The sequence below is a fragment of the Pipistrellus hanaki genome, assembly GCF_964339955.1.
Source record: "Pipistrellus hanaki genome assembly, chromosome: 11".
In the NCBI taxonomy this organism is placed as follows: Eukaryota; Metazoa; Chordata; class Mammalia; order Chiroptera; family Vespertilionidae; genus Pipistrellus; species Pipistrellus hanaki.
In genome coordinates, this window is record NC_140513.1 from 4002025 (window position 1) to 4029076 (window position 27052).

Genomic DNA, 27052 nt, shown 5'->3' on the forward strand with positions numbered 1-27052 from the left:
GTGTCCCCCTCCGTAAAAATGGGGATGCCATTGCTCCTCCCAGCGCTGTGGTTGGGCTTGGAAGAAAACAGGGTGAAGAGCTGGGTACAACTAAGTTTCTTAAAAAATGATTTTCTGTAAGGTCACATTCTTTCATTCATTCAACAACTATTTCTGGTTGCCAGCCCTTTGCCAGAGTGGTGGACAAGATACATGCAATTAAACCCTAACCGGTTTGGCTCAGTGGATAGAGCCTTGGTCTGCGGACTGAAGGGTCCCAGGTTCCATTCCGGTCAAGGGCATGTACCTTGGTTGTGGGCACATCCCCAGTAGGAGGTGTGCAGGAGGCAGCTGATTGATGTTTCTCTCTCATTGATGTTTCTAACTCTCTATCCCTCTCCCTTTCTCTCTGCAAAAAGATCAATAAAATGTATTTTTTAAAAAGATACATATAATTAAGAAACTTAAATACATCTTCAGGGACCTGGGGAGCATGTGTGTGTGTGGGGGGGGGGGGGGCGGGGATGGAAGAGCGCAATCAGCTGTTCCCAGGGGTGGAAGGAGAGCCCAGCCGGCCTGTCCCGGCTCGGTTGTCTTAGTGCCAAGGTCAAGGGCAGAGGGAGGGTGCTGGAGAGGTCAAGGTGGTGGTGGTGAGCGGCGCAGAGACTCAAGGCCGAGGGGGCGGGCAGAGGGGGATGCGCAGGGACAGAGCGCGATGAGAGGCACCGATGGAGCGGGGCCCCGCCAGGAGGAAGCCCGGGGCCGCCAGGCGGCGCGAGAGGCCGCGGGGACAGAGCCCGCAGCGCCCGCCGCCCCGCCCCGCGGCCCAGGCTCCACCCGGCCGCCCCGCCCTGCGCTCGGGCTCGGTCCTGGCGGCGGCGGCGGCGGGCAGAGGGCTCCCGGGGGCGAGGCGGGCGCCGGCAGCAGGTGGGCGGGGTGCGGCGGCGGGGGCGCCGGGCTGCGGGGGCCGCGGCCCTCGGAGCGCCATGGACTTCAACATGAAGAAGCTGGCGTCGGACGCGGGCATCTTCTTCACGCGGGCGGTGCAGGTGAGGCCGGGCCCGATCCCCGGGGCCCGGGGGTGGGTGGCGGGGGGGGGGGGGGGGGGGCCGCCAAGGGCTCCCCTGCAGCCGAGCCCGAGCCCGGGGCGTGGAGAGGCCCCAGAGGCCGCGCCCCCTCCCCTGCGCGCCCCCGGCCCCCCGCATCCCGCTCCTGCTGCCCGGAGAGCGCTCCGGCGCCGGCCGCGGCCGCACCCTTCCTCGACGTGGCCGGGCGGGGAGCCGAGCAGGGCCGGCCCCGCTGGCTGCCGGGGAGGTATCGGGGCGCAGCCGGTGACCCCGCTGCCCGGGCCCCCGCCCAGGGCCCGGTGGGGGCTCCGCTGCAGAGGGGAGAGGCCCCCAGCCGCGCCTGCTCCCGGCCCTTGTCCAGCAGGGACTCCGGCTCCTCCGGCTCCTGGCAGGCCGGAGCCCCGGGCCAGGGATTCGTGCACCCCCCTTCCCCACAAGACCCCGGCTCCCGGCCTCAGCCTGCCCCCCGCGCAATGGGCTGGTGACCCTGGGACTCCTGCACGTCCCTTTCACACGCCTGGATAGTCAGTCCGGAAGCCCAGGGCCGGGGTAACTTCCTTTCTGCTCCCGTGGAGGCCTGTTTCCTCTTACTCCCGGGCCTGGGGGGTCCGGCCGGGGACCTCGGGAAGCTGCCTGTCTGTCCGGGCCAGTGATGCTGGGACTGGAACCAGTCCTCTCCACTGGGAGGCAGGCAGCGAAGGGGACGGTAGAGCTGGGCCAGCGGTGGGTGTGGGGCGCTCCCTGGGGAGGGGGCGTCGCGCTCTGGGCATCAGTTTCTCAATCTGAAACATGGGGACCGCCCTCCCTCTGTCCGGCACGGCTGGCAGGGCTCCTGGCAAAGCCTGGCAGGTGGAGCTCACCGCAGGCAGGCTCCCTGTGGTGCGGACGCTGCACCTGTGCAGCCGGTGACCCTGGGAAGTCGCTCCTGCGGCCTCCAGTCCCCTCCCGCGGAGCTTGACCTGGTGGAACTGGTCTGTGCTGGGCCTGCAGTCCGGTCTGGTGTCCGTCCTTGGCCTGTTGTTTGTTCTCTGGAGGAGCCCAGCCCGTCTCTGGGAAGCCATGTGGCCATGTTTACTAGAAAGCACAGCGGCCCGTGGATGGCTGGCTGGGCCGTTGAGGCTGGCGTTCCGAGCCCTGCAGGTGACTCCAGCCCAGGGGGGACCCCGGAGCCCCTGGGGCAGCCCGCCGCTCTGGCAGGTGGGGGGTCCTCCCCAGGCTGGAGTAGCAGGCATGTATCTCTCACATCTGGGAAGAACTGATCCGGCTTCCTCTGCCAGGAGCCGCGCCTGGCCTGCCAGGACCCGCGGAGCCGGGCGGAGAGGCTTGGGGCCCGCGGCCTGCCTTCGCCTGGTGGGCCAGGCCCACGGGGGACCCGCACCAGAGGGGGAGGCAGGCCCAGGCCCAGTCTCCTGGGTGGAGGAGGGAGCTGGGAACTTTATAAATAGAGGCTTTCTCTGGCTTCGCACGCCCACCCCCTGCTGCTGCCATGTTGCAGGGAGCAGCCGTGGACCGCAGGCTGCAGCTTCTGAAGCGCGGGCCCTTCCCCTCGCAGGGTCGGGGCAGGATCGGGGCAGGGGGCCGGGGGGCAGGCCAGCGGAGGCAGGGCCTGAATTGTGAGCTGAGCAGGAGAGGACACTGGGGACCTGCCCAGGCCAGGCTGTGGGGAGAGGAGTCAGCCAGGAGAGGCGGGAGGGGTGTGTGAGTGACAGTGTCCCAGCAGTGCCTCTGCAGGTCCCGGGGCGAGCTGGGGAAGGGCTCAGCTCTTCCTTGTACCAGGGCCTCGTCTGTTAGGAACAGGACCTGGGCTGAGGGGGGCGGGGGAGAGAATCCGGAGGGCAGGACCCCTTTGGCATGGGCGATCCTGGGGTGGCTTCCTAGCCCCTGAACTGTGCCTTGAACGTCAGGAGGGGTTTGAGACGTGCGTCCAGGGGGTGGGAAGGGCCCAGTAAGGGCAGTGAGGCAGGAAAGCCTGAGGCACGCCTGGATAGGGTGCTGTGGGGGCGGGGCGGGGCGGGCTGTACAGGTGGTGCTAATACTGTCAGTGGTGATTACAGTAATAGTAATAGCAGGAGCAGCAATGATAAAAGCCAGGGAGGTGGGAGCATCGATCGTCATGGTCCAAGCAGGCAGCCGTGGACACGGGGTGGATGCCCAAGAAGTGGGGCGAGCCTGGCAGGACTTTGAACCTGGGTGGACATGGGAGCTGGGACCTTGGTAAGGCAGGTGTGTGTCACCCAGACGCGGCGACTCGTCCCGCTGGGCTAAGGGTCCCTCAGTAGCTCCCGAGAGCCGGAGAGAGGCCCTTTTGTGAGTGCTGGCGACAGCAGCTAACATCCCTCAGACCTGTGCTGGTGCCGGCCCAGGGCGAAGCACTGCAGCTATTCTGAGAGAAGTCCTGTCACCCCCTTTCCCCAGCGGGAAACGGAGGCCCGGGAAGGTGCCAGCGCCTCTGAGCCCGGGCTTCCCCCCCAGGAAAACGGGGCTCAGGCCACAGCCTCGGAGGGCTGGGCGTGGTGGAGTCAGGGCCTGGAAGGCCCGAGGGGCAGAGGTCAGAGGAGGCCGGAGCGGCTGGTCTCAGGCGGGGAGCTGCGTCTGTAACCCTGGCCCGCGGGGCCCTCGGGAGAGAGAAACCCAAGCCCTGTTGCATAATTGATGGCTGCCGGGCAGCCTGGCTCTCAGCGGCGGCCTCCGCTCCCGCAGCTGGAGCTGGCCTGGTCTCTGGATATTGTATCAGCCAAATGGTCCGAGAAGGGCCTCCAGACCCCTGGGCCATGTGACCTGGATCCCCGCACAGTCTGCTCCTTGCTCGGCCTCAGTGAAATCATCTGTGAAATGGGAAACTTGACCCGACCCGCCGTCAGCGTGCGGATGGGCCGTCAGCATAAAGCCCTCAGCACAGGGTTCGGCCCCGGGACGCCAACAGGAGCTGTTATTACCAATCCCATTCCTGCGTGCTCATTCTTCTGCTGATTAGCTGTGACCTTGAGCCGCGCTCTTTCCTCCGGCTGGAGAAGGCCTTCCGGTCCCTGTTTGGAAAACGGGGACCTACGTCCCAGGGCCCTTCTGGAGCAGAGGGGCCAGGACGTGGGCTGGGTTCTGGCTGTTTCTGGTGGCCCACCGGCTTCTGACTGCTCTGACGGGCGGAGCGGTGTGACATCCTGGTACCCGCCTGGCCCCGGTGTGCGGCTGCCAAGCATTGTGGGCCCTGGGTGCGCTCAGGGTTGGCTCTGAGGGGCTGGCGGTGCCCCGTCCACCCACCCGGTGACCAGAGGCCGGCCGTGTGGCCTCCTCCGCGCAGCCCTGCCTCCCCAGCGCCTCTCCGCCCAGCGGCTCCCGGCAGCACCTTGCACTGAACACTGACTCCCGCCAGACCTGGCCCGCATGTCTTACCCACCTCTCCCTTCCTTCGTGCTCACGGCCGGGGGAGGGGGGACTGTGGAAGGGAGAGTACTCAGAGCCTGGGAGGCGGTGCTGCTCCTTACCCTCATTTCAGCCCAGGAGACTGGTGCGTAGAGAGGCAAAGCCATTGCCGAGGTCACACAGCACATCGGTAGTGGAACTGAGACTGGAGTCAGGTCCCTGTGACCTGCAACCCCGGACTCCCCTGGCTCCCTCTCCCCCGGTGCTCCCAGCCCCCTGCGGAGCCCCCTGACAACCCCAGAGCTTGCGTTGAGCCCTGTGTGTCCATCCCATGAGCACCTTCTACCAAATTCCTTCCCGCAGAGCTAGGCCCAGGGGACCCTCTGTGCTGGGTTCCCAAGTGTTTCTTACCCTCGGAGCCGTATGCCAGGTACTGCACAAACGTGCTTTTGAGGGTGGGACTGCCACAGCGTTCACCGGATTTCCAAAGAGGCCATGACCCCGAACCCCGGTCCAACGGCCTCATTTCAGAGGGGCCCACTGAGGCCTCATTTCAGAGGGGCCCACTGAGGCCCGGGGCAGGGTCCTGATGGGTCCGAGTTGCCGAGCAGGTTGGGCAGAGCCAGTTTCTTGTCCTGGGGGCCTGGGTTCCAGCTGGTGGGGAGGGGTAGTGGGGAGCAGTCCTCCCTCCTTCCCTCCGAGCCCTCCCTCATCCCTGGGCCCTCCTCCACACACAGTTCACAGAGGAGAAATTCGGCCAGGCCGAGAAGACCGAGCTTGATGCCAACTTTGAGAACCTGCTGGCCCGGGCGGACAGCACCAAGAACTGGACGGAGAAGATCCTGCGGCAGACGGAGGTGCTCCTGCAGCCGAACCCCAGTGAGTGCGGGGCTGGGCCTGGGGGGACTGGGCCTGGCGGGGCTGGGCCTGGAGGGGCTGGGCCTGGGGGGACTGGGCCTGACAGGGCTGCGCCTGGAGGGACTGGGCCTGGGGGGACTGGGCCTGGCGGGGCTGGGTCTGGGGGGACTGGGCCTGGCAGGGCCGGGCCTGGGGCTAGGGCCGAGGCTGGTGGCTGAGGGAGGCGGGAGGTGGGATTGGTGGGTGGGAGAGATCTGGGGCTGTGGGGAGTCCCAGGAAAGACAACAGCACAGTGGGTGCTGGGCTCAGAAGCGCTCTCGGGGCCGTGGAGATGGTGGGTTTAGCACCGAGGCCTGGGACTGCCTGGGAACTGAGACACTTGGGAGAAGAAGAGGCAGGAGAAGGATCGTCTGAGAGGCTGCGGTGAGGCCCAGTGATGGCAGAGGGCTTGCCCAGGCACCCACAGCACGGAGCAGGCAGACGCAAGCTCAGGAGAGCCCGGGGTGCAGGGGTGTGGGGTGGAGTGGCTGGTCTGTCTGCACGTCCGCTGTGGGCAGGCCGGGGTGGCTCATACGTGCACCGCGTTCTGTATGTGCACAGTGCGACGAGGAGACGTGGCGGGCCCACACTCGGGGCCTGGGGCAGGCATTGCACGTCTGAGCCGGCTTCCTCCTGCTCTCTAGTGTGAAGGCCAGCCTCACAGGAGTGGCATCTGCCAGGGAACAGTCTGGAGGTCCTGTGGGCAGGCCCTGCTCCGGGCTGTTCGGTCACCCGGCTCTCATCCTGGGGGTGGAGAGAGCCCTGTGACTCGGCGTGTCTCCCGCAGGTGCCCGTGTGGAGGAGTTCCTGTACGAGAAGCTGGACAGGAAGGTGCCCTCGCGGGTCACCAACGGGGAGCTGCTGGCTCAGTACATGGCGGAGGCGGCCAGCGAGCTGGGGCCCACCACGCCCTACGGTGAGCCGGGCCCTGGGTGCCAGGGTCCCTCCCTCTAACTTCCTCCCTCCCCGCACCAGACCCTAGGTTCGATTCCAGTCAAGGGCATGTACCTTGGTTGCGGGCACATCCCTGGTGGGGGGTGTGCAGGAGGCAGCTGGTCAATGTTTCTCTCTCATTGATGTTTCTGGCTCTTTGTCTCTCTCCCTTCCTCTCTGTAGAAAATCAATAAAATATATATATTTAAAATATATATATTTAAAATATATTTAAAATATATATATTAAAAAAAAAATATATATATATATATATATATATTTTTTTTTTTTTTAAACCAGACTTTTTTTTCTTTTTGCTTAATCTTCATCCAAGGATATTTCTTTTATTATATATTTTTATTGATTTTAGAGAGGAAGGGAGATGGAGAGAGAGATAGAAACATCAGTGATGAGAGAATCATTGATCGGCTGTCTCCTGCATGCCCCCACTGGGGACCAACCTGGGACCCCTTCAGTCTGCAGGCCAACGCTCTGTCCACTGAGCCAAACCAGCTAGCGCTGTTCTTCAACCTAGCTTTTAACTTGGCGATTCACTCTAGATATCTGTGCACAGTTGCTCCTCTAGAGCCACCTGAGTCTTTATTTTTCTCATCTGTGAAAAGTGTTATTCAGGTATAACTTATATACCATAAAATGCACCTGTCTTAAGTATGTAATTCAGTGATTTTTAGTAAATTTTGAGATCGATTTAAAGAACATTTCTATCATCTGCAAAAAAAATCCTTTATGTCTACTTATAGTCAATCTTCACTGTCCACCCCCAGCCAACCACTAATGTGCTTTGTGGTCCTATTAATTTGCTTGGTCTAAACATCTATAATAATAAAAGGGTAATATGCTAATCAAACCGACATCCTTCCGGTTCTGGGACTAAGCCGGGCCGGAGTGAAGCCTGAGTCCCTGGTGCCTGGGGGGGAGGAGGGAGGAGGCCTACTCTTGCATGAATTTTCGCACAATAGGCCTCTAGTTTCCTATAAATGGAGCCATGCCGTGTATTGTTTTTTGTATCTGGCTTCTTCACTTAGTGTAATGTCTTTGAGGTTCGTCCCTGTTCATTGTGTTTTAGGATTCCATTCCTTTTTCTTGCTGACTAGTATTTCATTGTGTGGATCTGCCCCCACATTTCCTTTGTCCACTCACCATTTGATGGACATTTGGGCTGTCTCCCTGTAAACACTGTCAGACCAATCTTTGTGAGTTCAGATGGTTTCCCTTCTCCCGGTATAGACCCAGAAGTGAACTTGCTGGGTCACGTGGCACATTCACTTTTCAACCAATCACCAAGCTCTTCCCCAGAGTGGCTGTGTGATCCTACATTCCCGCCTGCAGTGTGGCATTGGACTTTCAGACAGCTGTGGATTTTCTGAGTGTGTTTCTGGTTTTGATTTCTGGTTTAATTGCACGTTGGCCAGAGAACGTACTTTGTGTGATTTTAATGCTTTTAATCGTACTAAGACTTGTTTATGGCCTAGAATCTGGCCTCTCCTGGAGACCGCCCCGTCTTCTCTTGAGAAGGTCACATGCTGTGTTGTTGGTGGGTGGATGTCAGCGGGGCAGATTGGTTGATAGTGGTCAGGTCTCCTGGCTCCTGGCTGATTCTGTGTCGTTGTCTGCTTCTGTCCTGACTGTCAGTGTTTGCTTTGTGTGTGTGGGAGCTCTATTGTCGGGTCTGCATGTTGATGTTGTATATTTTCCCGATGAGTTGACTCATTTTTGTAACACTGCTCTTTGTGTCTAGTAACTTTTTAAAAATAATTTCATCTCTTTTTTAATATATATATATATATATATATATATATATATATATATATTATTGATTTTTTACAGAGAAGAAGGGAGAGGGAAAGAGGGAGAGAGAGTCAGAAACATCGGGATGGGAGAGAAACACCAACTGTCTCCTGCACACCCCATACTGAGGATGTGCCCACAACCAAGGTACATGCCCTTGACCAGAATCAAACCTGGGACCCTTGAGTCCGCAGGCCGATGCTTTATCTACTGAGCCAAACTGGTTAGGGCTATAATTTTATAATCTCTTTATTGGTGTTCTTTATTTGATGAGTCATTTGTCACATTTGCTTTTAATTCTTTAAACACATTTGTGATAGCTGCTTCGAAGTCTCCGCTAAGTCTACCATCTGGGCCTCCTTGGAGACAGTGACTGCTGATGACTTATTTTCCCGTTTCCTCTTACCTGTCTCCTTGCATGTTCCATAATACTTTGTGAACATGGACGTTTTACGTAACGCAGCGGCTGGGATTCTGTCCCCCGCCGGGGTCCTGATTGCTGTTTGTTTGTTGAGAGACTTGCCTGAGTCCATTGTGTAACGTCTGTGTCCCCTGCACCATGCAGCTACCGCTGTCTCTGCCTTTTCAAAAGAATCACTCGTTTTCTTTGTCAGCCCAGCTCCTGGGGGCTGCTCCCGGCAGCATGTGTTCTGGTCAGCCGGTGATTGGCCTGAGCTTGTGCTTAACAGCACCGTGGAGGCTTCGCTGACGCATTGCGAGCGGCCGGGGACACATTCGAAGCCGTTTACAAGTCTGCCAGCGTCCCCCGTGTCCCCTGTGGGTGTGCAGAGCATCTCGCTCAGCCAGAATGGCCGGCCAGCGGGTCTCCAGCCCCCACCACGTGTGTTGCACAGGTGTCGCTTCCGGCCAACAGAGGTGGCTGGCAGCTGCCCAGGGCCCCCATGTGGCCTTGTTTCTCGGTCTCTGGTTCTCATGCCTCGGGATGGATCCGGGGACTCATTGGGGCCACTGTTAGAGGGGCCCGAGCAAACACTCCATTGTTTACCATAAACTCCTGTTTTCATGACAGACAGACAGTCAGACTTTGGGGTCTCTAGGAGTCAGTGTAAATTTAGAAACAGTGTCCAGTATTCCCTGAGAATCTGACCATTTCCTTGTATCCCAAGGACAGTCATCCCGATAAAGGGGCTCCTGGTCAACTCCTGACGGGTCTGTTGCTTGTTTGGAAACGTGGTTCCAGCTTCAGGTCAGCCACCATGTTGGCCTTTCCTGATGACTTCCCACTGAGATCACTGTGGGGTTTTTTTTGTTTGCTTGTTTTCTCTCCTTTAATCCTTCGATTTTAGAGTGGGGTCCGTTGGTTGCCTCCCCTATGATGCCCCAACCTACTGAGCCACCCGGCCAGGGCAGAGGCCAGCCTCCAGGGCTTCTCTGAGCTCCATCAGCACAGCCCCTGGCCGCAGGGCTTGTCCCTCGTGGCAGAGCCGCAGCCACACTGAGCTGGAGGGGGTGGGTGCACCCCAGGACACGCAGGCACAGGCTCCCATCGTCCTTCTGAAGACGCAGGAGTTCCAGAACAAATGCTTTTCGATTTGTCCTTTGCCTTCTGTCCATTTCTGGAGTCGGAAACGGTGGTTTTTGACGACTCCGTCCAGTGTCAGTATTGCTCTTTCTCTGCCATCCCAGAAGTGCCCCCATCCCCATCTCTTTCATGGCAGTGGGATGTCCCACTTTTTTATTATCCCACTGTTTTGTTGTCAGTTCCTGATGGATGGATGTGTAGATCGCGCCCACGTTGTTTTCCAGGCCAGCCATTCTGAACGTGGCATCCTTGTGGCTGCCTCTCTAAGGTGACCAGACGTCCCGCTTTTGGCGGGACAGTCCTGATTTTTAACAATTTGTCCGCATTTTAAATGCCGTGGGATGCAGGACAAATTGTTAAAAATCAGGACTGTCCATTTAAAATGCCGCGGGATGCGGGACAAATTGTTAAAAATAAGGACTGTCCTGCCAAAAGCGGGACATCTGGTCACCGTATCTTTTTTTTTTTCTTTTTTAAAAAATATATATTTTATTAATTTTTTACAGAGAGGAAGGGAGAGGGATAGAGAGTTAGAAACATCAATGAGAGAGAAACACTGATCAGCCGCCTCTTGCACACCCCCCACTAGGGATGTGCCCGTAACCAAGGCACATGCCCCTGACCGGAATCGAACCCGGGACCCTTCAATCCGCAGGCTGACGCTCTATCCACTGAGCCAAACCCGTTTCGGCTGGTCACCTTATCTCTGACGAGCCTCTTTCCGAGCTCCCCGCTATCTCCTGGGCCAGAACAGCCTGAGCCTGAGCCTCCTTCTCACCTTCGGCCCCGTGTTCCCAGGGAAGACCCTGATCAAGGTGTCGGAAGCCGAGAAGCGCCTGGGAGCCGCCGAGCGGGACTTCATCCACGCCGCCTCCATCAACTTCCTCACGCCGCTGCGCAACTTCCTGGAAGGGGACTGGAAGACCATCTCGGTGAGGGGCCTGGGACCGCCCGGGACCGCCCGCCGCCTCGTCACCATGGCAGCCCTCTCCCCAGCCACCGAGCAAGGCTCTCCTCCCCGCGTGGGGGGAACCCGGGCCTCCAGCGGCCCCCCAGACGAGACTCCCGCGGACCGTCACTCAGAGCGATGACTTTCCTTCTGCGGGCCTCAGTTTCCCTGTCTTGACCAGCTGGGCCCCGAGGCCAGTCCTGCCACGGCCCAGGGTCTCCCCGGGCAGCCCAGCGCCTCACTGTCCCTGTTCCACCCGCAGAAGGAGCGGCGGCTCCTCCAGAACCGGCGCCTGGACTTGGACGTCTGCAAAGCGCGGCTGAAGAAGGCCAAGGCCGCAGAAGCCAAAGCCGCGGTAGGTGCCCCTGCCGGCCTCCCGCCCCGGCTCTGGGGGGAGCCAGAGAGGGGGCTGAAGGCACCTGGTTTGGCATGACCTCTCTCCCCTGTCCTCGCCTGGAGAGGCCTGGCCGGGGTGCTGGCCTGGACCGGTCACTTCAAGTCACACCTCTCTGCCCCGCCCTGCCCCCAGGGGATCCCTGACAGCCCAGAGCTCAGGGTCCCGGGGCCAACGTGTACAGGGTGGGCTGGCCACAGCGCCCCAACCCGGGCTCCGGGCCCCCTAAGCCTCCCCAGACAGACACAGTGGAGTTTCCGCATGTCCTTGCCTGCCCTTCCTGGATGCTCAGCTCTGTTCCCAGCTCTGCCAGGCATGGCTCCCCTTACTAACCCCACACCCACTGCTCCAGCGCTGGTCCCAGGCAGCCCAAGCGACTGGCTAGGGGCTCCCCTCTCTCTGCTCCCTGAGGCCTGCTCGGCCTGGTGGGCAATGGCGTGCAGCGGGGACCGTTGGATCGGGGCTAGGCCAGGCTGGGGAGAACTGGGCCCGGGGCTGAGCGCGCTCTCGGGATGCCAGGCTGCTGGGGGTGGGGTGGGGGGTGGGAGTGTAAGGGCCTAAAGGCCACTTCACCCTGGGGAGGGAATGCCCAGGTCCAGGCCTTGCGGGGGAAACCCGTGCTCTCAGCCGAGAAGGCCGGACCCAGCCCAGGCTCCCACCGCTGCTCCTCAGAGTTCTGGCCCTGAACCCTCCGTGCATGCCCCTCACAGCGTGGCCACCTGGGGCCGTGGAGCTGGGGCCTGCACTGCCGCTGGCAAGAGCCATGGCCGGGCTCCCAGCTCATCGGGGTGTGTGGGGTCCAGAGGGGAGGCAGGGGCTCAGCCACTGGAGTCTTGTTCGGGTTGGGGAGGGTGACTAGGGCTATTGGAGTGACCTTACTGAGTCCCCTGGACAGGACAGTCTCCCTGTCACTCAGGGATGGACAACCTCTCAAGAATAGCTTGGCCAGAACAAGCTTTCCCTCCGTCAGCCAGGCCAGGGGACCCTCCCTTAGTGGCGGGATCTCTTCTCCAGGTGGTTGGCCCGGACTGCCTCAGGCCTCTGGGTTAGTCCAGGCCGCCCTCTCCAGAGCCAGGGCCTGGCAGCCCAGCTGCCAACTCCCAGAGGACTCGCGCCCAGCAGCTCCCTCCTCCCCACCCTCCTAACCGCTCACACCCCCCCCCCCAGACACTCCAGAGGGCGGGCTGCGTGTGTCCGTCTGCCTGTCCGCCTCGCGCCCCTCCCGCCGGGGCCGGGGGCCTGCTCCCGCCTGTGCTGTGGACTCACTAACTCTTTTGTTTTTGTTCCTTTCCGTTCTGCTTTGGGTAACTTGGCTCAGTGTGAGGGAGATGTGAGTATACCGGTCCCACGTGCTGTGCTGCTTCCTGTGTGCATCTGGCCTGGCGCCCGCGGGGCCATGGCCGGCCCAGGGCGCATCCCCTGGGCCTTTTGCAAGCAGCTGGTCTCCCCATCAGAGCCTCTCCCAGGAGTAGCCTCTGTTTTGGGGGGACGCCAGGCATTGGAGCCTGGGAGTCAGCTTTTTGCAAATGTTGAGAGCCCATCACTCTGTCCATCCATGCATCCATCTGTCCACCTCGGTGGTGGGGGAGGGGCCTGGCCCTTGCTGCAGGAGCGAGAGATGTGTGCAGAGGTTCTGGGACGGAGGACGCGGGGCGGGGTTTGTTGGGAAGACTGGCGGTCCAGGGAGCAGAGGGCCTTGACCCCTGGGCCGGGGCTGCAAAGTCTGGCTTGCCCAGAGGCAAAGGCTGTGACCACAGCCACCGGCTGTCTCCTTGTCACCTCTGCTCTCCTGGCCTCCCCAGGGGCCCGCCCACTTGGTCTCTGTCTTCACGCTCCGGGTCTCCAAGCCCGCCTCCTCTCCGGGCGGCGGGTGTGGGGAGAGGGTCAGTGTTGTATGTCTGTGGCCCCCCGTCCCCGGGGCCAGGGGCTCCGGTGCTGCTCTGTGGGACACTCCGGGGCGGCCCCCTGGCCCCAGCCCAGCCCCGGCTCCCGGTGACGCCCTCCCCCCATGAACTCTGTTCCCACTAGACGGTGCCTGACTTTCAGGAGACTAGACCTCGTAATTACATTCTCTCCGCCAGCGCCTCCGCGGTAAGCGCTCCCACCCCACCCGCCCCTGTCCTCCCCGGTCCCCCCACACCTCGGGGTCTGCTGCACAGGAGACAGGAGACAGAGGGCAAGGCAGGGGCACCGGGTGGACCAATCCTGAAGCTCTGTCCACCTGCCTGTCCCTGGGCTGTGACCACGTGGCTGGCCTCGCTTGTCCCCGGGAAATGCTGAAGGTGGAGACCGGACCAGCTGCCCTGAGAGTCTGCCTGCTCCCAGACACAACCCTGCCCCCCCCAAAGCAGGCACTGCCCCCACCCCCCTCACCATCCCTGTCCCTACTCGGTCCCCAGGAGAGACAAGGCCTGGGTCTGGTCTGCCATGAATTCACAGGCCCCTGAAGACAGGGGACAAGGATGGCGCTGGCTGGCCAGCTGCCTTGCAGCCCAGCGGCTGGGTGTCCCGGGGTGAGGAGCCCTGAGGATGAGCAGGGGAGGGGGAGGAGCAGCCCAGAGGCTTGGGAACAGGGTGTGTCCTGAGAACGGAAGCTGGGCGTGGGGGGGCGGGGCCAGAAGACTTTGACTGTCTCGTATGTTTTTTCTCTCCAGCGTTATGGGGCTATTTGGCATTTACTGTTTAGTCTGGGAGCTAGGCCAGTCTCACGTGTCCCATCCTGCCTGTCACAACCATGCTGTGCCTCCTGCCTCTTCTCTGTCCTCCCGCACAGACCTCTGCTCTCCCTCCCCCGTCACTAGCATGTTCCCGTGTGTTCACGTGCAGCCACTCGTGCTGGGCCCTCGTCCCTCCGGGGCAGTTTAGTCTGCAGGCCCCGCCGATGGGCACCCGCGTCCGTACAGGTGGAGGCGGCTCCCTCACCCACTGGTGGGACCTCCGCCACCGGCTGGCCCCGTTCCACTTGCGTGTCTCAGGTCCCGGTCTCAGGGCAGCTTTCCCGCAGGCGGTGGGAGGAGGGGTCCTCTAGGCTCTGATCGCACCCCCTGCCCCCTCCTGGGCGGAGAGGAAGGAGAGCTGTCCGGAGGGCGGTGGGGGCTGCCGATTTCCTTTGCTGCCGCTCCCGTGTGACTCGGGCCGAGGCTGCCTCCTCTGCTGAAGGACAGAAAGGTTCAGTGACCGCCCAGGGCCCCAGCAGCCTTGGCCCAGGGTCAGGGTGGGGTGGGGACCCTCGGTCTCCCTGGAAACCCCAGTCAGTGCCTGGGGCGTCCGCGGTAGGAGGAACCCAAGCAGGACTCTCCAGCTGGCTGCCCCCTCCCTGCATGCGGCATGTCGGACTGGTCTGAGTGACATGCTCCTCTCCCCAGGCCTCAGCCCAGCCTCAGCTCCGGGGTGGGTGGGGGAGGGAGTTGGGAGTGAATGGGTGGGGCGATGTTGGGATCTCAAGGAGCTGGGGCAGGGCCCTGGCTCTGGGGTTCAGCTGTCCTCCCCTGCCTGCTGCCCCCTGCTGACCGGTGCCCCTCCCTCCCCTGCTGACCGGCCCCGTGTGGTCTCCGCAGCTCTGGAACGATGAGGTGGACAAGGTGAGTGGGGCCGCAGGGGCTGGGGAAGCGGCTTAGGGGGCAGAGGGCGGGAGCCCAGGCACAGCTGCTGCTGCAGGGCTCAGGGCTGTTTGAGTTCCGGGTCAGCCCCACGTGCCCGCTGGGGCTTCTGTGGGGGTGTCACCTCCCCTTGTGGGGAGACACCTCCTCTGTAGGCCCCCGGAGGTGACTGAGTGGGGTTTTCCCCTGATGGGTGGCGATGTCTGTGACTGCTCTCAGGGACTGGACCCCGGGGTCTAGGCAGGGCTGAGGCTCCTCCCGGGGGCAGGGTCCAGGCCTGAAGTGGGGAGGAAAGCGCACCCTGCCCCTCGGATGTCTGTCTGCATCCCCAGGGGGAAGTGACGTTTGCCGGGGAGGGGAGGAGGCTGCTCCTGGGCAGACACTGGCCCAGGAGGTGATGGGAGGGGAGCTGGGGACGACTGGTGCACTCACATTCTCATCCCGCTCTTCCCAGTCTGAGCAGGAGCTCCGAGTGGCGCAGACAGAGTTTGACCGGCAGGCAGAGGTAACCCGTCTCCTGCTGGAGGGAATCAGCAGCACCCACGTGAGTGTTCCCACCTCCTTCATCACCCACTGTCTCGTCACCCGTATGTCGAGGCGTGAACGAACCTGAGCCGGTGGGGATGGTAGTGCTTGGGCGTGTGATCCTTCAAGGGGCAGCTTCGTCTTCAGAGAGCGAGTCCCCAAGGGCGACCTTTCCTCCCCGCGGGAGAGGCCGGGGCGGCAGCCAGGAGCATGCTGGGCCAGGGGCTGTCCTAGGAGGGTGGGAGGGGAATGCTTCGTCCCGAGACACCTCCTGTCGTCAGCACGGCCTCTCCCCGGCAGGTGAACCACCTCCGCTGCCTCCACGAGTTCGTCGAGTCTCAGACGACGTACTATGCGCAGTGCTACCGCCACATGCTGGACTTACAGAAGCAGCTGGGCAGGTGCCTGCTGGGGTCCCCTGGCAGAGGGCAGCCCGACCTCGCTGGGCGGGAGCCTTCTCCTCAGCTCAGGAAGCCCACGGGACACAGGGCGGGTGGAGGGCTGCCGGAGCCCTCTGGTGGGCCATCACGCTCACTCTCCGATGACAGTGTGGGCACTGGTCTTGGACTGGGTGGGCTCCTGAGAGTGGGTGGCAGGGAGCGTCTCACTTTTCCCTTGCTTCGTTTCCCCCTTCATGCTGCCAGCTCCCAGGGAGCCATGTAAGTAGCCGGGTCTCCTCCTCTGCAGCTGCGCCCACCACTGGTCTTGGGACTGGGTATGGCTCTCAGCTACTGAGATGTGCCCCCTCCCATGCTCCTCTCCAGATTTCCGGGCACCTTCGTGGGCACCACAGAGCCCGCCTCCCCGCCCCTCAGCAGCACCTCGCCCACCACCACGGCGGCCACCATGCCTATGGAGCCCTCCGTGGCCGGCCAGGCCCCTCCGGGGGAGGCTGCGCTCTGCCTGGAGGAGGTGGCTCCGCCCGCCAGCGGAACCCGCAAGGCCCGGGTTCTCTACGACTACGAGGCCGCGGACAGCAGCGAGCTGGCCCTGCTGGCTGACGAGGTGGGTCCGTGCCACAAGGATGGCGAGAAAGGGCTGGCTTAGGCTCCCCGGGAACTGGATCTGGGAGCACTGGGCCTGCAGACCCTACACCAGTCTTCCTCGCTGAGGGGCCCTGGTGGCTAAGACTGTCTGTGGAGCAGGGGAGGTGAATGGCCTCCTCTGGAGGTGTAGGTGCCATGCATCACGGTGGTGGTGGTGGGGGGGGTACCCCAGCGCTGTCCCCATTTAGTCCTGGGCCAGTTTGGAGGTACAGGTGCCCTGTATTACGGTGGGGTTGGGGGGATAGAGGGGGTACACTGTCCCCATTTAGTCCTGGGCCAGTTTGGAGGTACAGGTGCCCTGTATTACGGTGGGGTGGGGAGATGGAGGGGGTACCACAGTGCTGTCCCCATTTAGTCCTGGGCCAGTTTGGAGGTACGGGTGCCCTGTATTACGGTGGGGTGGGGTGGGGGGATGGAGGGGGTACACTGTCCCCATTTAGTCCTGGGCCAGTTTGGAGGTACAGGTGCCCTGTATTACAGTGGGGTGGGGGAGATAGAGGGGGTACACTGTCCCCATTTAGTCCTGGGCCAGTTTGGAGGTACAGGTGCCCTGTATTACGGTGGGGTGGGGTGGGGGCGATGGAGGGGGTACCATAGCACTGTCCCCATTTAGTCCTGGGCCAGTTTGGAGGTACGGGTGCCCTGTATTACGGTGGGGTGGGGTGGGGGCGATGGAGGGGGTACCATAGCACTGTCCCCATTCAGTCCTGGGCCAGTTTGGCCCTAGCCATCCAGGCTGTGACCTTCCCTCTCTGCCGCCCCCCTCTTCAGCTCATCACGGTCTACAGCCTGCCTGGCATGGACCCTGACTGGCTCATTGGCGAGAGAGGCAACAAGAAGGGCAAGGTCCCTGTCACCTACCTGGAACTGCTCAGCTAAGCAGCCCCTCCCAGCCCCTGCTTGTCCTGCCTGGGCAGGAGGATGGTCAGCCTGCCTTTTGTCTTGTCTGTTGGTGACCTTGCTGCTCAGGGTGGGGATTAGACTAACCCCTTCCTGTCCCTGCCCCTGGTCATCAGCTGTGAGGGGCCCCTCCCCCAGCCCTGCTTCTGGAGCCCCCATCTGCCTGTGTCCCCCGAGCACCCCAGCCTCCTGGCTCCTCCTCTGAGGGAGGGGCTGGCTGCAGCCACCTCACTCAGTCCTCAGCCTGTGGGGGGTCAGCAGAGAGGGCTTGAGGAGGCCCTGGGGTTCACCTTTGGCAAGAGCACCTTTTAGTTGCCAAAAGCAGCGAGGGGGGAGGGCAGGCGGTCTGTGGCAGGCCAGGGCTGGGCGTTGTCCCTCTGGATGAACTGGAGCAGAGGGGAGCCGGCCGGAGGCAGGGCTGGGCCATGGAGCAGCATCTCCCTGGTGCTACCCTCCCCCTCGTACCCTAGAGCTCAAGCCAAGTATGGTGGCTGCAGCCTGCGCCTCTCCCCACTTTTTATCTGATCTTTTTACTCTGCCTGTCTGCTTTGCTCTCCAGCCAGCGGTGAATAAACCATTCTTCGTGTGCACGTTGACGCGGCTCCTGTCCGGGTGGGATCACGGAGCTCCGGGGCTGGACTGAGTGGGAAAGGGAAGACTTCACATTTGCCCCATTCCTCCTCCTGGGCGGGGAGTGAGGCACAAAGTGCCGCTGGCCCTCCTCCCGGAAGTACTAGGGCAGAGGGAAAGTTCTCCAGGGCGCCACTCACAGCCTTCCCTTCCCCCACAGGGCCTGTGCTCTCAGATATGAAGCTGCATGACAGACATTTTATTCCCGGGAAGAATTTCCTAAATTTGGGCAGCCTGGAATGGACTGTAGCCGGGGGTGGTTCAAGCTCCAGTAATGGGCAGCTGTCAGGGTTTCGTGCAGGCCAGGCATGGAGCCAAGCGTGTTCACGTGTATCCTGGACCTCACAGATGAGAGCAGACCAGAAAGACAGTCACCTCCTCAAGGTTCCGTAACTGGCACGTAGTCACACAGGGGCTCGCCCAGCAAAGTCTGATTCTAGAAACTTCAAATGGTGGGTTTGGGCTACAAGCCAGGCTTTAGATTAAGGCCCTTAGCCAGGCCGGCCCATGAGGAGGCCTAGGAGAAGGCAGGGGCCCCGCTATAAATAGGAAGGAGCAGCTTCAAGAAAGGCTACACCCAGTGATAAGCTCAGCCAGCTGGGAGCTGGAAGTGAGTGTGGCAGGGTGTGGGGACAGGACCAGGCAGGCCACGGAAGGGAAAGTCTGAGTGTCCACACTGCACCCCTCCCCCTTGAACATTAATGGAAGGATGTGAGTCAACCACTCAACTTGCCTTCCCAAGCCTCCACGCCGCCCCGGGCCCCTGTTCCGTGCACTGAGCTGGCTAGCCATTCACTCCTGGGCTTTGAAGGCGCACATTACACAGCTGTCTATAAACAGTATTTTAATATTTGTATAAATAGACCACAGTATTACCAAAAACTGCAACAACAGAGCATGGAAAACATTTTAAAACCCGTGCAGACAGCCCTTCCTGGCTACACATGACATCGGCTCCTGTCTCCCTGGGCTGGGGAATGCTTGAAGGGAAGGAATACACCTCTGGGGCACTTGGAAGGTGAGGGTGAGCACAGCACACTGGCTCCCTCCCCCTGCTGCTGACCTCCATCGTTATAAAAATAATGCCAGTGTGCGGGTGGTTGGAGTTGTGGCTACTCTGGGGAGAGGGTGACAGGAGCAGCTCAGTCCCAGACGGCCCCGTCAGGCTGCTGTGCAGGTCGGTGGCGAACGGCAGGCAGCGCCATGCCACTGCCCTATCTCTGCACGTGCCGAACAAAGGCCTGCACTAGCTGGATCAGAGGCTCCTGGCTCTCAGGGCTGGCCTTGGAGAGAGCGGTGGACTTGCCCTGAGGTGAGAGGAGGAGGCCAGCAGCAGGGGAGCTGGGGGCTCCCCTGCGGAAGTAGCGCGAGAGGCTGGAGAGCAGCGTGCTCTACGAGAGAAAAAGGAGCCTGATGAGGCCACTGCCCCCACCCTCGGGCTGGATTTTCCCCACCAGCTCCACCCCCCTCCAGTCAGGACCCTCGATCTCTTCTTACCAACTCTGAGCTGAGCTCCTGCTTCATCCGCTGTTTGTCCCGGGAGTGCACAGCTGGGTCCCTAAGGTAACGCATCGCCTGGGAGATGAGCAGGTAGAAGCAGTTCTCCATGGTAAACATCAGGAGGGACCTGGGACAGGGCAGGGTTGGCACCGTGTAGAGGGCTAAGTTGGCAGGTGCTAGATGGGCCACTGCGCTAAGAGAAGAGCCAGCCCATGCCTGCCCCAACCCAGACCAAATTCTAGAAGGGCTTTCTTACTTCAGCGTCCTGGTCCCTTCTGCCTGGGTGCTGAGCCCCACAGCCTGAGGGAGGGGCTCCTTCTTCTTATCCAGCTGGAGGAAGAGAAACAAGAGTTAAACAACACCGGGGAACAGTGACAGCTTCGGCTCTGGGAGCTTCCTGTTTGGCAGGTCCTGCCATCTTATCAGTTACATCATTCAAACCTCACGATAATGCTCAACAGTTAGGTTCCATCATACTTCTTCCATGACGAGGAACTAGCTTGGAAGGGGAAGGCCAGGAAAACGTGCCCAAGTCAAGGGTAGGAAGTGGTAAACTGGGAGGAAGAGTTGGGTGAGGGGGCCAGACAGCACCAAACTCACCTCTCCGAGCATGTTTAGGGCCACATTCACCGTGGCCAGAAGGGTTCCAAAAGAGGGGGCCACTTCAGAGTCAAAGGTGGGAGTGGTGAAGCTCAGGGCAAACAGGAAATTGTATTCAGCAAGGTCCAGGGACTGCAAGGCAAAACCAGAGCACTCTAGGGCCCAGCTAGGAGCTCAGACAGCTCTCAAGAGAGCAGGGCACAGCCAAGCTTTCAGATCGCTGTGGGAGGCTGTGGGGCAGCACAGATGGTGCCGGTACCTGATCCAACAGGATCTGGCAGACGTCCGGGGTGAAGTGGCGCAGGGCCGCCAAGGTCCTGCTGAGGATCTTGAGGAGGCCATACTGCACCACGTGTAAGGCTCGCTGCTCCGAAGCCTCTGTGTCAGCAGTGGGCTGCTTGGAGGAGGAGGGGGGGGCAGCAGGGGCAGCTGTGGGTGGCCGCTGAACTCGGGGAGCAACAGCTGAGGGGACACCATCCCCATTTTTGTTCTGGAAGAGACAGAAGTGGAGGTGGAGCACAGAAGCTGGGGTGAGGCACTCCAGGCAGCCAAGGGGGTGGGAGGGTACCTGCAGGTAGTGCTGCAGCATCTTCCGGCTGTGCAGGAGGGAGGTGCAGGCCTGGCACAGGTAACACAGGTTGACCTGTAGCAAACATGGGAGGTTGAGGGGCTTCTCCTGGCAGCAGCCCCAGCCAACGGACTAGGTCAACCACACAGGTCTCTACAGACCACTGTGCTCCCCACTCCGAGCACCTGCACCTGCACCCGGGCCCACTCCGCAGGGATGGTTCCCAGGGACCTAGCTGGAGACCTGGCCCAGTGTCAGTAAATAAGGTGGGGATCATTCCCCCCTTTTACAAGCAGAAAAAGGCTGAGAGGTGAAAAGAGTTGGCCAAGGTCACAACCAGCAAAGACAGACGCCTGCCTGTCAGCTCCAGAGTCTGTTCTTTCCCTGCCATGCTCTCTGGCTGCGTCCCAGCTTCAGGCCTGTTTCTAAAGGGTCTGACTGATAAGCCCAGGCTTTTAACTTACAAGACTGCCATATGCCGGGAGGGAAACATTAGGCTCCAGAGAAAGCAGCATGACACCAAATGTTGTGCTCCCTAAGCCAAACCCCCGCAGGAGCCCCAGAGTGCCCATCACACCGTCCCCAGGCACTTCCCAGGCTCCTCCCAGAGCCCGGGCCTGAGCCCACCTGCACGTCCCGCAGGAGCTGAGGCAGGTGGAAGTGCCACTCCTTCATGAAGCTGGAGAGCTGCAGAATGAAGCCCACCGTGTGGTCTGCCTCCTCCAAGCACGCCAGACTCTGCACTGTTCTCACTGCGTTGAGGCACTGGGAGGGGAGAGAAGGGAAGGATGGGGTGAGGCCGGGACCGGACACACCTGCCCTGCCCTCCTGTGAGGAGGACGGTTCTGGGCACACAAACTGAAATGGCAGTACAGCAGGTGGTTTGGTGTTCCAACAAGAGGTTCCGTCTGAGCTGATCCCAAACTGTTTGCTTCACTTGGCAGAGCAGCTACATGAGTTGGCCAATCAGCCAGCAATCCTTAGAACACAGAAATGGGGGCAATGGCCCAGCCCATGTGGCTCAGTGGTTGAGTATTGACCTATGAACCAGGAGGTCATGGTTCATTCCTGGTTAGGGCATGTGCCTGGGTTGCAGGTTCCATCCCCAGTGGGGCAGCATACGGGAGGCAACGGATCAATGTTTCTCTCTCCTTGATGTTCCTTTTCCTCTCCCTTCCTCTTTCTAATAAAAGTCAATAAAAACTTTCTTTTTTTTTTTTTTAAAGAAATGGGGAAATGACACCCTTTAATTACCAAGCCTCAAGCCCCGAATGGCCCAGACCCCTGTAAGCCCCAAACCCCATGCCTGGCAGCTCCTCACCTGTAAGGTCCGCTCCTGGTGAACACCCACAAAGTCCAGAGCCTCGGTCAAGAAGTTGTAACGCAGGGTTTTGAGAAGCCGTTCCATCAAAGACATGGACAGGCGATAGACCCCTGGCCAAGAGGGGGCATCGAGGGCTTTCCGAGAGGTGCTGGGTGTCTGAGACACAAATGAAAGACAAAATCAGGACAGCAGGGCTTCAATGCAGCATAGATATTAAGGCAGTCTGGTTGCTTAGGAAAGGAAACCTCTGGAGTGGGCATGGTCACTGCCAGGCGACCAGCAGGACCAGAGAGTCTGAGGCCAGCAGTGACGAAGAGCACTAGGCAGAAATACAAGAATCCTGGGTCCTAGCCTCGGGTCTGCCACTAACTAGCTGTGTGAGCTTCTCTCGGGATGGGGAGGATTCCAGTCCATCAGGACAGTAAGTACATAAGCCACTGCAGAGAGCAACTTCTGGGACAAGTGAAGGGGCTGCGGGCATGCTTTTCCCATGCAAGTGCAGTCTGGGCAGTGGCCTGCCAGGCCACTGGACTCACCTGCACTGTCCCATTGGTGCTGAGCTGGTACACACTCAGGAGGGGCAAACAGATGCTCTGGGTGATGCCAGCTCCAGCCACTGCTGCGGCTCCCTGGGAGAGAATGACATGGAATGACATGGGACCTGTCCCTGCAGCCAACCCCCCAGGGACAAGGGGAGCTCTGAGTGGACCAAAGCTTCTGGAGAATGAGACAGTGCCAGAACCCACTCAGCACAAACAAGGAGGCTCCTTCCTGCCTCGTGCTTGCCGCTTACCTGCTGGGTGCGAGCCAGGGTGAGGAGCAGGTGCAATGCTGCCTCGGTGAAATGTAGGTTCTGCTTCATGCGAAGGCTCACCTCCAGGGTGGTAAAGAGAGTTGGCAGGATGGGCAGCCTGCGGGTCACCTGCAGCCAGGAGTCACCCTCCTCATCAACCTCACACAGCTCCTTGGCCAGGTGCAAGCCCAGGACACACACCTGCTGGGGCCCAGAGGTAAAGATGAGTGGAAGAGAAGGAGCAGTGCAGGGGAAGGAAGACGAGGAGGAGGAGGAGAGGACAGCCAGCCGGCACCTGACCATACACTTAAGCTGGACTGGAACACAATTCGGAATTTCTCCCAACCCTGCTCTGCTCCCACACCCACCTCTCAGGGACTGGCAATCTAACCCACACTAATAAGCTATCCAGACTGACAGAACTACCCATGACTTCTTCCCCCATCACCCAAACTGCCTCAGCTGTGCTGGTGCTACTTCCTGTCCTACATCTGCCACTCCATCCAACTCTGATAGCACACAGTCAAAGTGACCTCCCCTCTGCACTATTGCAATTACCCTCCTAAGTGGTCTTTCTTCCTGCTCTCTGGACCCTCCCAAAACAATTCTTCTACCAGTTTTTTCCAACATTTTTTACCATGACTGTAGCAATAAATACCTTTAGACTGTGCCCTGATATTCAACAGTATTCTGACCATGTAAAGCACGCTAATATTTTCTTTTATATCATTAAAAAAAATGCTGGTCTTTACCAAATGAGCTCATTTCAAGACCCAGCAATAAGTCATGACCCATAGCTTGAAAACAGTTTGCTACTGCACCCGGAGTGATCTTTCTAGATACAAATCTCATCACTTCTCACCCTTGCTTACAAGCCTGTTAAACTGGTTCTGAGTCCACTGAGGACCCAGAATAAAAGCCGTGAGGCTGCCAGTCCTCCAGCCGCCAGCGCTGCAGGCCTGCCTTCCTCCCCGCTCACAGAGCCTGCTGTAGGTCCCGCTGAAACGTGCTTTCTCGCCGAGCCTCTCGATTGGTGAGAATCACAGTGTGCTTTCTCCCTGTATTGTTCCCCTGCTGGACCTGCCACGTGGGATTCTAACATTTCTTTGCATAGTCTGAAATTTATTAACTTTCTCACCAAACTGTCCTGTTCACTAAGCACACGTGGGGCCTAGCAGTTCCTCCTTGTTGGTGCACGTGGACAGGACAGACAGCTTCCCATCGTGCGCTCACCCCATCGCGCTGATCCTTGTGCCGGGGCCGAGAGCAGTCATCAGTCTCCATGCTGTCCTTGTCCTCCATGGCGCTGCCCGAGGCCAGACTGTGGCGGGTCTGGTCAAAGAGCGCAATCACCTCTTCTTGGAGGGTTTCACACACGTTCAGCACTAGCTGGGAGTACTGGGGGATGTCACTCACTGCAAAGCGACAGGGAAGAACACTGTCACACTTACCACACTTACTGAACACCCAAGTTTTCTTCCCAGGCACATAGCTGGGAAGAGAGTACGATGCGAGAGGGAGAGTTATTGTCCTAGGAAAGGGGAGGAGAAACAGGTGGAGAAGAAAAATAATTTTCCCAAAGACCAAAGTTCCAAGACTGAGAATTCAACCCCCCCAGGAGGCACATCTGGCTCCACGCCAGAGTGGCCTGGCTGCCAGGAGGGATGGAGACCGCTGCTGCCACCGCCCTGCCCTCACCTCCCATCTCCTTCATCTGCAGCACAGTGATGAACGCTGAGAACACCTTGGCCTTGGTCTTCTCCATGAGCTGCCGGTCTGCCTGCAGCACTCCCTCCAGGATCTCTGTCAAGGGTGCAAGCATCTCATCCCCAGGACCTAACTCTCTAGAAATAATATGGGGTCGAGAGGGAGAGGAAAACACAGTTCACAGAAAGGCCACAACTGCCTTTGCTCCAACCCAGGATGCCCACTGTCAGTCCTGTTGCGTGATGGGAAAGCTAGCCCATTTCACACCCATTTTCTCCCCTCAGGTGGCAAAGGGTCAGTAAAGAGGAGAGCAGGCTCCGATGAGGCAGCCCTGTCCACAGGCCCCTCTCCCAACAGCACTCACCGCTTCCACTGCCGCAGGAGGATGAGCAGCAGGGTGCACAGCATGGAGCCGAGGCGGAGGCAGGTGACTGAGGCGGGGACCAGGAGCTGAGGAAAGCAGCAGACAGCTAGAAGTCAGGCTGGTGCAGCCAGAAGGTTCCAGCTCTGTCCACATGCATGTTTTTCTTTCCCAGCAGTGAACCTCAGGGGCTGGGACATGGGGAGAGGCTAGGGGCTGGCCCAGCACAGCAGAGCTCAGCCTCCCCACCGCAGCCTCAGGCCTCCCAGCCAACTGAGCCCTGTGACCTGACCACGTGGGCCACTGCCGACTCGTGAGCTCCTATTTGGCCTCGGACACCTTGTCCCAGGAAGGAACGGAAATCTCCCAGACACACTTACTAGTGCTTTGGTCCCATCAAGCACATCAAGAAAGAGCTGGCGGCGCACTGCAGAGTCGGTCAGGTGCAGTATCTCTGTCTGCAAAGGACAGGAAAACATGTCAGTTGGAAAAATTTCCCCAACTTTAGAAGCCAAGAAATGTGGGGTCCTCTGTCAGGCGATTGTCACTGACAAGTCACTGTCCCTGACTGAAGTGAGGCTGGAGGCCCTGCTGTTTGTCTGCCCTTAGATCAGGTCAGAATCCGGCCCAGCCGCACCCCTCCTCCTGAAGACACCCTTCCTTTGCTCAGATCCTTTGGGGCTGCCCGGGCACTGCAAAGACCAACTACTCCCCAAGGCTTGGCAGCCCCAGGGGCCTGTGCCAATGCTTCTGCACCACACCACCTGTGCTCCCTCTATTCCAGCCCAATGGCCTCCTTCCTCCGTGAACCGCACGCTCTTTCCCTCTCTGGGCCCTGGCCTTGTGTCCATCTGCCTAGACGCTCTCTTCCACGGGCTCTCCACCTGGAAGACTCCTTCGCACCTTCCGGTCTCAAACTGGACATCGCCTGACGATGCCGATCCTACTCTGGCTTCACTCCCAGTCTCCAGATCACTTCCCTCACAGTGCATTACCACAACCTGGAACTATTTCTTCGTGAGTTTGTTGACAATTTGCCTCCTTCTCAGATCACTCTCCATGAGATGAAAGACTTTATCTGCCTAGTTCACTGCTGAAGCCCTGATGCCTGGCACATGGGCAGGCATCCCATTAATACCCATTAATGAATGAGTGAATCATCAACATGCTGGACTTAACCAGATAGGTTTCCTAGGAGGGGAAAAAGAATGGCGGGATTTTCCAAGAATAATTAAAGAGCTACTGCCTAGCTAGGGTCTAAAAGGCAGGTGACTCAGAGGTTATATCCAGGGGCAAATCAATTACTCTCCAAAGACGGCTGAGCTTTTGGTGTGTCTGCAGTCTCAGACACTGTGCCACAGCAAAGGCCCAAGGTCATGGGCAGCGTGACTAAGTAAACAAGTCACAGGTGTTAAGAGTATGCCTGAAACAAGGGGTACTTATCAAGCTGAAGCAATTAATGAAGTCAATGCATTAATCTGGATTCCCCAGGAAGAACAGTTCAATATCCAGTCCTTACTAAATAGCATGATGGTGTCAAGAGACTAAAAAATACCAAGAAAAAAATGCAACCTCTTCCCAACTGTTAACTCTCTCTCTAAAAACCAAGTCTCAGTAGACACACTGTACAGAGACAAGGCCTCCGTTCTTTTTCTAAGACCAGGAAATGCAGTTTCTAGGACCAGTGAGAACAAACAGCTCTCTAGAGAGGCTGCTGCTGCAGCTGTTAGAGCGACCTCACTAGTCAACAAATATTTGTCTGTTGTCCACAGGGCACACCACACGAGGTAATGCATGTGCATGGAGGTAGATGAAGGGAGCCCTATGCCCTATGCCAGGCTGCAAAGACAGCTACAAGAATCTTATGAAATGACTGAAGGGATTTCAAACTACTTCTCTGCACTTTTCGTAAGGGTTTCTTTTCTAATATCATCCAATACCCCATAGTAGCCCCCATTTTTTTTTTACACAGAACCTGTTACATTTGAACTCTCAGGGAAATACCCTGACTCATTCTTCATCCCAAAGGGCTGTTAACTACTAGGCACCCTGGCACATGGTTGCTAGGAAACCAAGTGAAAACTGGCCCCAAGAGGTGCTTACGTGACTGGTGGCAATGATGAGAAGCATCCTCCAGGCGGAGACCAGCATCTGATACTCGACCAAGGAGGTGCAGCTGCTGCCCTCCGTGTCGGCTGTGTGAACCGCCAAGGACTTGACATACCCTGACCAGTAGGCAAAGCGTTTCTCACTGGAAAATTTCTTGAGTGTATCTTTTAATGACTGGTCTAATGAGCCCCTAGAATGTCAAGAAAACACAAAACCTACCATTAGGTTTTAGAAAGGAGATGGGAATGTGATGGGCACAGTCCCTTGATGAGGCAGAGAAAGCAACCTCACATGGGCTAAGGCAGACGGCTCCGGATCCCTCCAAAGTGTGGGGCTCCTGCTTCTTGCTTAACAAAATGGGTTAGGCCGAGGCCTTTTCCAGGATTCCTCCTCCATAAAATCCCGAGCTCATGGAGTCTGCTTCACAAGAACTCTTTCTGACAATCATAAATGCCATCA

At 59.1% G+C, this 27052-nt stretch overlaps 2 protein-coding genes across 7 annotated transcripts in view; one reads left to right on the forward strand and one right to left on the reverse strand.

The window, feature by feature from the left end:
• The first annotated feature begins 841 nt into the window (after positions 1-841).
• SH3GLB2 (SH3 domain containing GRB2 like, endophilin B2) lies at positions 842-17597 on the forward strand. Of its 4 annotated transcripts, XM_084899838.1 has the most exons (12): positions 843-1028; positions 5144-5285; positions 6091-6219; positions 10387-10520; positions 10800-10892; positions 12960-13022; positions 14489-14512; positions 14985-15074; positions 15356-15456; positions 15700-15714; positions 15820-16060; positions 16873-17597. In XM_084899838.1, exons 1-12 carry the CDS (start codon positions 966-968, stop codon positions 16978-16980), a joined length of 1203 nt encoding a protein of 400 aa, XP_084755964.1. In that variant the 5' UTR covers positions 843-965; the 3' UTR covers positions 16981-17597. The 4 variants fall into 4 exon arrangements, with proteins under 4 accessions (XP_084755966.1, XP_084755964.1, XP_084755967.1 ...); XM_084899840.1 differs by lacking the exon at positions 12960-13022 and having other exon boundaries at positions 842-1028; XM_084899839.1 differs by lacking the exon at positions 15700-15714 and having other exon boundaries at positions 845-1028.
• An 863-nt stretch (positions 17598-18460) lies between these two features.
• Positions 18461-27052, reverse strand: part of NUP188 (nucleoporin 188) — a 42219-nt gene continuing 33627 nt past the window's right edge. For 2 of the 3 annotated variants that reach the window (XM_084899806.1, XM_084899807.1), the window contains 15 exons: positions 26588-26783; positions 24865-24942; positions 24488-24573; positions 24115-24260; positions 23650-23831; positions 22417-22617; positions 22160-22252; positions 21621-21779; positions 20927-21064; positions 20300-20374; positions 19991-20221; positions 19732-19863; positions 19388-19461; positions 19129-19258; positions 18461-19022 (listed from right to left, as the gene is read on the reverse strand). In XM_084899806.1, the coding sequence (XP_084755932.1) occupies positions 18846-19022; positions 19129-19258; positions 19388-19461; positions 19732-19863; positions 19991-20221; positions 20300-20374; positions 20927-21064; positions 21621-21779; positions 22160-22252; positions 22417-22617; positions 23650-23831; positions 24115-24260; positions 24488-24573; positions 24865-24942; positions 26588-26783 (2098 nt within the window). In that variant the 3' untranslated portion in view covers positions 18461-18845. Of the gene's footprint in view, positions 19023-19128; positions 19259-19387; positions 19462-19731; positions 19864-19990; positions 20222-20299; positions 20375-20926; positions 21065-21620; positions 21780-22159; positions 22253-22416; positions 22621-23649; positions 23832-24114; positions 24261-24487; positions 24574-24864; positions 24943-26587; positions 26784-27052 lie in introns of all 3 variants that reach the window. The other variant, XM_084899805.1, reaches the window with a different exon arrangement.

Excerpts from the sequence above, each read along its gene's own strand:
- SH3GLB2 (XM_084899838.1), top strand. The coding sequence starts at position 966 with ATGGACTTCAACATGAAGAAGCTGGCGTCGGACGCGGGCATCTTCTTC. Across the intron at positions 10,521-10,799 it reads GGGACTGGAAGACCATCTCG|AAGGAGCGGCGGCTCCTCCA; the intron begins GTGAGGGGCCTG and ends TTCCACCCGCAG. Across the intron at positions 15,075-15,355 it reads AGGGAATCAGCAGCACCCAC|GTGAACCACCTCCGCTGCCT; the intron begins GTGAGTGTTCCC and ends TCTCCCCGGCAG.